The sequence below is a fragment of the Sprattus sprattus genome (genome assembly GCF_963457725.1).
Source record: "Sprattus sprattus genome assembly, chromosome: 18".
Classification (NCBI taxonomy): Eukaryota; Metazoa; Chordata; class Actinopteri; order Clupeiformes; family Clupeidae; genus Sprattus; species Sprattus sprattus.
This window is the reverse complement of record NC_137916.1, coordinates 2,345,001-2,353,130: the sequence shown is the minus strand read 5'-3', so window position 1 is coordinate 2,353,130 and position 8,130 is coordinate 2,345,001. Positions and strand designations below refer to the sequence as shown.

Here is an 8,130-nt window from a genome sequence, read left to right as displayed (position 1 = left end):
CACACACACAGGAAGGTCCTTACACTAAATACACTCACACACACACACTGGCAATTACACACTCACAAACACACACATCCACACACAGACAGACATCCACACGTATACCTACAAGCTCTTCACACACCTACTAAGACTTTGCCTGTTTGCAAACACACCCTCAGAAACATACATGTCAAGACACAAGGAAGATTCAAGCATATACATCTCACACACACGCACACACATCTTACATAAGGAACTGAGGATCTGCTGTTTCGTCAGGTGTGACGAGGCTGAGCTTGCCTGTGTGTGTGTGTGTGTGTGTGTGTGTGTGTGTCTCTGTATGTGCACATGCTTGCGTGTGTGTGTGTATGCGTGTGTCTGTGCGTGTGTGTGTGTTCACTGTCACTCATGCTCACCATGTCTCAGTCCTCAGGTTATTTGCTCTGCTGTCTGTAAACACAGGAAGCTGTTGTAAAGTTAATGTCTCAAGAGGTAAGTGGTTTATGATATGTTGAAAGCCACCCTTTGTGTGTGTGTGTGTGTGTGTGTGTGTGTGTGTGTGTGTGTGTGTATGGAGAGCAGGTGTGAGGAGAGCAGTTGTTCCTGAACCACACTAGCCAACCCCCAACAGTCATTGTAGGATGATGCAGCATCTCACGTTAGTTCCCTATCACTTGATAGTTGGTTTTAGCATGAGTGTAAGCATGTGTATATGTCAGAGTGTTAACGTGTGTGTATGTCTGTGTCTTAGCATGTGTGTTGAGTGTATGTCTGTATGTTAGCATGTGTGTATGTCTGAGTGTAAGCATGTGTGTATGTCTGAGTGTTAGCATGTGTGTATGTCTGAGTGTTAGCATGTCTGTCTGTCTGTATGTCTTGATTATAGCCTGTGTGTCTGTCTGTACATTAGCATGTGTGAATGTCTGAGTGTTAGCATGTGTGTACGTCTGAGTGTAAGCATGTGTGTATGTCTGAGTGGTAGCATGTGTGTACGTCTGAGTGTAAGCATGTGTGAATGTCTGTACGTTAGCATGTGTGTATGTCTGAGTGTTAGCATGTGTGTACGTCTGAGTGTTAGCATGTGTGTACGTCTGAGTGTTAGCATGTGTGTACGTCTGAGTGTTAGCATGTGTGTACGTCTGAGTGTTAGCATGTGTGTACGTCTGAGTGTTAGCATGTGTGTACGTCTGAGTGTTAGCATGTGAATATGTCAGTGTGTTGTTGAGTGTGTATGTCTGTATGTTAGAGTGTGTGTAAGTCTGTATGCTAGCATGTGTATATGTCTGTATGTTAGCATGTGTGTATGTTATGTCTGTTCATGTAGTGTTGAGAATCATGGTTATGATATAGTGGTGTGGTGAACATGAAGCATTTTTGCAACGACAAGTGTCATGAGACAAGTGTGCAGAGGTGAGTGTTTTGTTAAGTCAGACAGAATGGCCCATGTAATAATAATAATAATAATAATAATAAATCATAATGATAATAATAATTCATTTTATTTTTAACGCACTTTTCATTCAAAAGAATCTCAGAGTGCCATGTGCATTGATGAAGGTCAGGCCAAACAGAGAGGCCTAATTTCTCAAAACAAGATCACAAGGTTTCCACAGGTGCAGACTTACAGAGACAGCCAAATATTAATAAAAAGGTTTATGCATAAGGGGATGCAGAATTCATCAAAGAGCAGGTAGAAGTTCCCACGAAAGAGCCCTGCCATCATAACCACAAGGGGTGAGACTACTGATAAGGTAAGAGCTGCTCATTAAGAGCAAGCACTTGGAAAAGTGTGTTTGTAAACAAGTGAGCGAGAATATTCTGTGTGGCTGAGCGACTAACGGTGCAAACCCATGCCACCGTTGTGAGCGACGCGATCTCTAAACCCAATGCATTTCAATGGGAGCCAATCCATTGTGACGTAAATGAGCGATCTGAGCGATGTTGAAACTTATGCAAATGAGGAGCGATATTTCCCGGCAGCAGCCAATGAGATTGTTTGGTGTCGTCTTTGACGGTTTGAAAATTGTAGGACTGTATGCTATTTCCACACGCTACACCACGCCCACTCAAAGCGATGGAATTTTATCGCGTCGCTGTCATGGGTTTGCACCGTAAAAAAAGTATACGTAGTATAGCATGTGTGTTTGTCTGTACGTGTGTATGTCTGTGTGTTAGCATATGTGTATCAAGGTTATTATCGTTAACGAAAACTAGTTGTGATTTTTTTGTCGTTAACTGAAATAAAAATAAAAACGAGGCTTTATAAAAAACGATAACTAACTGAAACTGTGTGTCTTTACAAAACTAACTAAAATAAAATAGAATTATAGAGAAAATGTCCTTAGTTTTCGTTTTTGTCAATGTATTTCATAGATGTCAATTTATTTCATACAAAGCCTAGTAGTCCATTTTCCGCTGTACCACTTTCAAACACGCCCCTCGCCTGCTATCAGAAGAATCCTATTTGGCAGTGACAAGCGGTGTGGTTAGTGTCTGATGGTGAGTAACTGACTCCTTCAGAGTCAGATTTGCAAACACATAGTATCTTGTGTCACCATTCAATTGGCAGCTTGCACATTGACTACTGGTTGTTTTCCACATCAGCATTCTTTACACAAACATAGGTAAGGTACAGACAGTTGGCAGCTGCTAGCTTGTGATGAACTTGTGTGAATATGCACGTAGAATATTAACTCTTTCATACACAGTTGCACAGGCACCATGAGGGTTTCTGATTCTCATTTGAAGGCGACTATAACATCAGCTAGATAACTAGCTAATTTCATGCAAATTAAACTCCTCCATTTAAATCATTAAGGTTATTATCGCCAAGTGTATTTAGCTAGCTTATTAGCTAGCGTAGCAACTTCATAACCATAGCAACCAGGAAACACAACTTCAATAGCTGCAATTTAAGTTTATTTTCTCAAAATCATCTCACCAGTAAAGCAGTCTTCGGTTTAGAGTGATCACAACCACTTGTGTGATGTAAAATGGCTTCACATAGACATTAAACAATCCTAAGAGAAATAATGGGAAATCAACGCAAAGGCTTACTCTGATATCAATGTAATCAGGGTGCGATTTGTCCAAAAACCAGAGGGGGGGATGTTTTTTTTTTGTTTTTTTTTTTAAACCTGTCTGTTTTTTCATTGTTTTTTTAATAATTGAGGGTTATCCCCCCATGTATGAAATTCATCCAGCTGAGGTGGGGATGTAAAAACCAGAGGGGGGGTAAATCCCCCCCATCCCCCCCGGCAAATCGCACCCTGAATGTAATGTTAGCGAATAAGGGGTGAGAAGCCTCCCCTTCCCCTTGCTAATATTCAGTCTCAGCTGTACGTCCAAAACCAAATCTATTCTTGAGGTTCCAAAAATGTTCTAAGCAATTTGGCTTTGAATGTGACTAGTGGATCGAATTTTGTTCTGTCCCGTCGTTTCGTTTGAAGATTACCTTTTAGCTCCGGCATTGGTCTCCCATTATTGATCACTTCACATTTTATTGTTTATTGTAAGTCCACATTTGAATTTTTTTTTAGTTTAGCTATACAATCTTCAATTTTCACTAGAAGAACAGCAACTAGAGAAAAGGCATATACCCGACCGGTGAGCTCTTGCACGCCCATTTCATTGAGTTAGATGTACTGTTTCCACTCCGTGTTTTTTCACTGCACTTTTATGTCAGATCAGCAAGACTAAATAGGTTCTACGCATGCGCTCAACCCAGTTTGTGATCGATTGCGCAATCTGAGTTGAGGCACAGCTCGTCCCCGCCTCGCTGTTTCCTTACTGTTTGTACAGGACATGCGCAAATCAGCGATTTTGATTATAAAATTTGGAATCTTAAAGGAATTACATTTATAGCACAGATCAGTAGAAAAATATTTATATATGCCTATCCCTGTCATAGATGTCAATGTATTTCATACTATATCTATTTTAGTACACGCCCCTTGTCTTGAATCATGGCGGCCAAAGTCGGGAGAAAGCCACAAAGTCTGGGATTACTTTGATTATGAATGTGTCGAGAATAAAAGCAAGTGCCATGCAATGGAAAATGGAAAGCTATGTGTTGTATTTATCAAGGGGAAAAATCCCACAAATCATGTGTGGCTCATGAATGGGTTTAATACATGCTGTTCACATGTGTCTTTAGTTTATTGGCTATTGCATCTTGTGTAGACTGTTAACATATTTGTACCCATATCTACATTTTATGTTCTGTTGTTGATAGTGTTGTGTCCAGTGGACATGTTCTGGTTAATGACATAAAGACACTGGCTGACACAAATTTCATAGTTGTCGTTTGTGGATGGCTGTTTATCTGTTCTAAATTTTGAGCAGATTGTTTTGAAAGCAACCCCCCCGCCCCCCCCGTCAACAGGCAGCTGGCTAAAGGCACAGAAGTAGTAGGCTTACCTTTTATTGGTTACCTAACTGTTACGGTTCATTGTTTTTGAAATAAGAGGCCTGACTTCTATGTTCACAACAAACTTGAAAAAAAGAAAATATTAATCCATGGTTTAACTGCACTATAGGCTGAGTCCTTGTTTATCTGAAATGTGCACTTTATAATTTTATTTTGTACCGCCCTGTTTGGCAATGTTGTTTTTCAATCAAATAAAACATTGCATAAAGCAAGCCAATCCACCTTCCATGTTGATAAGAGCATTAAAATTGAATTAAATTTGGAAAAAAATAATTGAAGAGACATTTAGAATCTGCGATTAATTAATTTGCGATTAATTTTGAGTTAACTATGACAAAAATACGATTAATCGCGATTAAATATTTTAATCGTTTGACAGCACTAATAATTAGCCTAGACTAATTGACTCTTGATAATAATTAGCCTAGCCTAATTTATTATTGATAATAGTTAGCCTAGCTTAATTAACTCTTGACAATAGTTAGCCTGATTAACTCTTGATAATCAACTTCCCTGTACAGTCTTCAACAAGCCAAGCGCTTTGATCCCATGCTATCTGTCTGCCTCTGAATATCTTGAAGACATTGTAAGGCGTTGGGGGAAAATAATCATAGTTGGCCAATGCTCTCTGTAGCAGATATAGGTTAGTACATTTACAACCTGAACCGTGCCGGCATACTCTGGGAGTGAGCCAATGAAGGATAGCAAAAAATATCGACAGCATTCCCATCCAATTGAAAAGGTGAGGATCATCCCTCTCACACTTACTACCAACCTTTCTCACACACTCTTTAACTCTCACACACACTATAAAACTCTCACAGACACACTAGCGACTTTGATAGTGTGGGAGAGAGGGTTTGATAGAGCGTGTGAAAGGTTTGATAGTGAGAAAAAGGGTTTGATAGTGTGTGTGAGAGAGAGTTTGATAGTGTGTGTAGCGATGGCCTAGACAGCCTTTAATAGTTTTTGTCTTCTTGCTGGTCCTGTTTGTTATAGGAAGAGAAAATACAAAATGGAGAGTAAGTCAAAGAGACCGATAAAGAAGTGTGTGTGTATGCATTAGTGTGTCTATACGTGTGTGTGTGTGTGTGCAGATGTGTGTGTGGGAAGTAGAGAGCAGTGAGAAGGAGGTGCTGTGGTAAGGGAGATCCCCACACCAGCAAATGTCAAGCGTTGGAGCGTCTCACGAGTGTGTGTGTGTGTGTGTGTGTTTGTTCATACACACTGTATGTTTGCCGTTCTCTGTGTGTGCAGTGTTGCCAACTTTTCTGTGAGAAAAGTAGCTGTTAGCTCTCCGAAAAGTCTCCAGAAGTCGCTAGATGACGCATTCAAATAATTTGCATAATATGCAAATAATCTGCGCATGCGCACAATATGCCATTCTGAGGCTGAGCACGGTTACACTAATATTTTTCCCACGAATACGAAGCTCTAATATTTTGCTGTTATTTAGTCAGACTGGCCGTGCAGGTGCTGTGTGAGTGGAGAGGAGACCATGACAGCCCTCGCTGTATTCAGCTCTCGTGAGATCAGTTGTAACACGAACTGCAGAACAGGATATGCAAGATGCTTTCACAGTACTTTGTCAACACAATAATCCACCAAATGACTTTAAAAAAAGTCTCTAGATTTGTCGCTAGTCGCTTTTTGCTAATAAAGTCGCCAAGGGGGTCTGAAAAGTCGCCAGATATAGAGACAAAGTCGCTAAGTTGGCAACACTGTGTGTGTGTGTGTGTGTCAGGGCATGCAGATGCATGACTGAGATATGTTCACCGTCAGCTCAAATATGTGGTTTCCCCCCCCCCCCCCCCCCCTTTGGCCTGGTCATGTCAGCGCCTCAAACTCCCATACGTTCACACACACACACACACACACACACACACTCATGCTCACACACACACGCACACACATGCCCTATGAATTAGATGAGGCGGTGTCAAGTTACTCCTTTGTGTTTCAGTCTCCAGTAACACACACACACACACACACACACACACACACACACACACACAAAGTCCCCTGTGACAGGCAAGTGTGTTTTTCACTTGGAAGTCAGTGTTGTTTTTCTTTACTTTACTGAGAGCAGAAAACACACACACACACACACACAAAAAAAAACACACACACACAGACAACTATGTCCAGAGCAGCCTATAATGGAGCACTGCTCTCTCCCCATGCATAATTCTACTGTCTCACATGTCCGGTTTAAAGGGTTAATTCTACAGTCTCGCATGACAGGTTTAAAGGGTTAATTCTACAGTCTCACGTGAGGTTTAAAGCGTTAATTCTAAAGTCTCACATGTCAGGTTTAACGGGTAAATTCTACAGTCTCACATGTCCATCAAATTAATTCTATGGTCTTTTTGTTCAAGTGTAAGTTCACCTCACCCCCAGCTCTGAGCCTAACTCCACCCACCGCATCATTGTGAAGAATGCTCACCATCGTGGGCGGGGCTATGAGAGGTGGGTCACATTTGTGGGTGGGGCTATGGGGAGTGTCTCAGACTCATGGGTGGAGCTGGGGAGGTGGCTCATAGTCATGGGCGGGGCTAGGGGTCGTAAATACGTCAGCATCGACCATGCAAGGTTCAGTTGAGCGTGATAAACAGTAGATGGCGTTTTGAGCCATGTTCAACTGCAGCATTGATGTGTTTTAAACTTCATAAGTATTAATAATAGTATTAGTAATTTAGTATTTATATAGTATTAATAATAATACGTTTTATTTGTCTGCATGGAGTGTATGGCGTGTGAAGAGAATCCGCATAGAGTCTGTGTGGGGGTCAGCATGAAGTGTGTATGTGTGTGTGAGAGGGTCTGCATGGAGTGTCTGTGTGTGTGAGGCTGCATGGAGCGTGTGTGCACGTGTAAGTAAATCTGCATGAAGTGTGTGTGTGTGAGAGAGTCTGCATGGAGTGTGTGTGTGTGTGAGGCTGCATGGAGCGTGTGTGCACGTGTAAGTAAATCTGCATGAAGTGTGTGTGTGTGAGAGAGTCTGCATGGAGTGTGTGTGTGTGTGAGTCTGCATGATGTGTGTGTGTGTGTGTGTGTGTGAAAGAGTCTGCTTGGAATGTGTGTGTGTGAGAGAGTCTGCTTGGAATGTGTGTGTGAGTCTGCATGGAGTTGGTGTGGGTGTGTGTGAGTCTGCATGAAGTGTGTGTGTGTGTGTGTGAGAGTCTGCATGAAGAGTGTGTGTGTGTGTGAGAGAGTCTGCATGGAGGGTGTGTGTGTGTGTGAGAGAGTCTGCATGGAGGGTGTGTGTGTGTGGAATCCACGTTCCACACACAAAGTTACAGGAGTACAATTAGCGCGTGGGGCTTCCATTCATTGCGAAGAGAAGAGGGGACGGCGGCCGCTTAAGTCAGAGGTGTTGGGAGCACTGCGCATGCGTGAGCGCTCCAGTGGACATCGGAGCGGTATATGAGGCAATGCGAGCGCGCGGAGTCACTCTCTCCCTCTCCGTTTTAAGATGGACGGAACCGAGAGCCACCGGCGGAACTGCGCGACTCAGGAGCCTGGGGTCCGAGACCGGATGCTGGACTCGGCAGAAAATGAGCCGGATAAAGATAGGGTTACTCTGAAGAAGGAAATTGGACTTCTAAGTGCCTGCGCCATTATCATAGGTGAGTATCCTCGCGCCGAGGGCACTGTTAGCGCGACTTCACACCGACTTTATGCGCAGCAGGTTGTTGGAGTTCACTGCTGGTTTG

At 42.5% G+C, this 8,130-nt stretch overlaps 1 protein-coding gene across 1 annotated transcript in view; it reads left to right on the top strand.

The window, feature by feature from the left end:
• The first annotated feature begins 7,873 nt into the window (after nt 1–7,873).
• slc7a10a (solute carrier family 7 member 10a) overlaps nt 7,874–8,130 on the top strand; it is a 47,219-nt gene continuing 46,962 nt past the window's right edge. Inside the window, exon 1 of the mRNA XM_080856866.1 lies at nt 7,874–8,043. Within this exon, the coding sequence (XP_080712992.1) occupies nt 7,890–8,043 (154 nt within the window). The 5' untranslated portion in view covers nt 7,874–7,889. The remainder of the gene's footprint in view (nt 8,044–8,130) is intronic.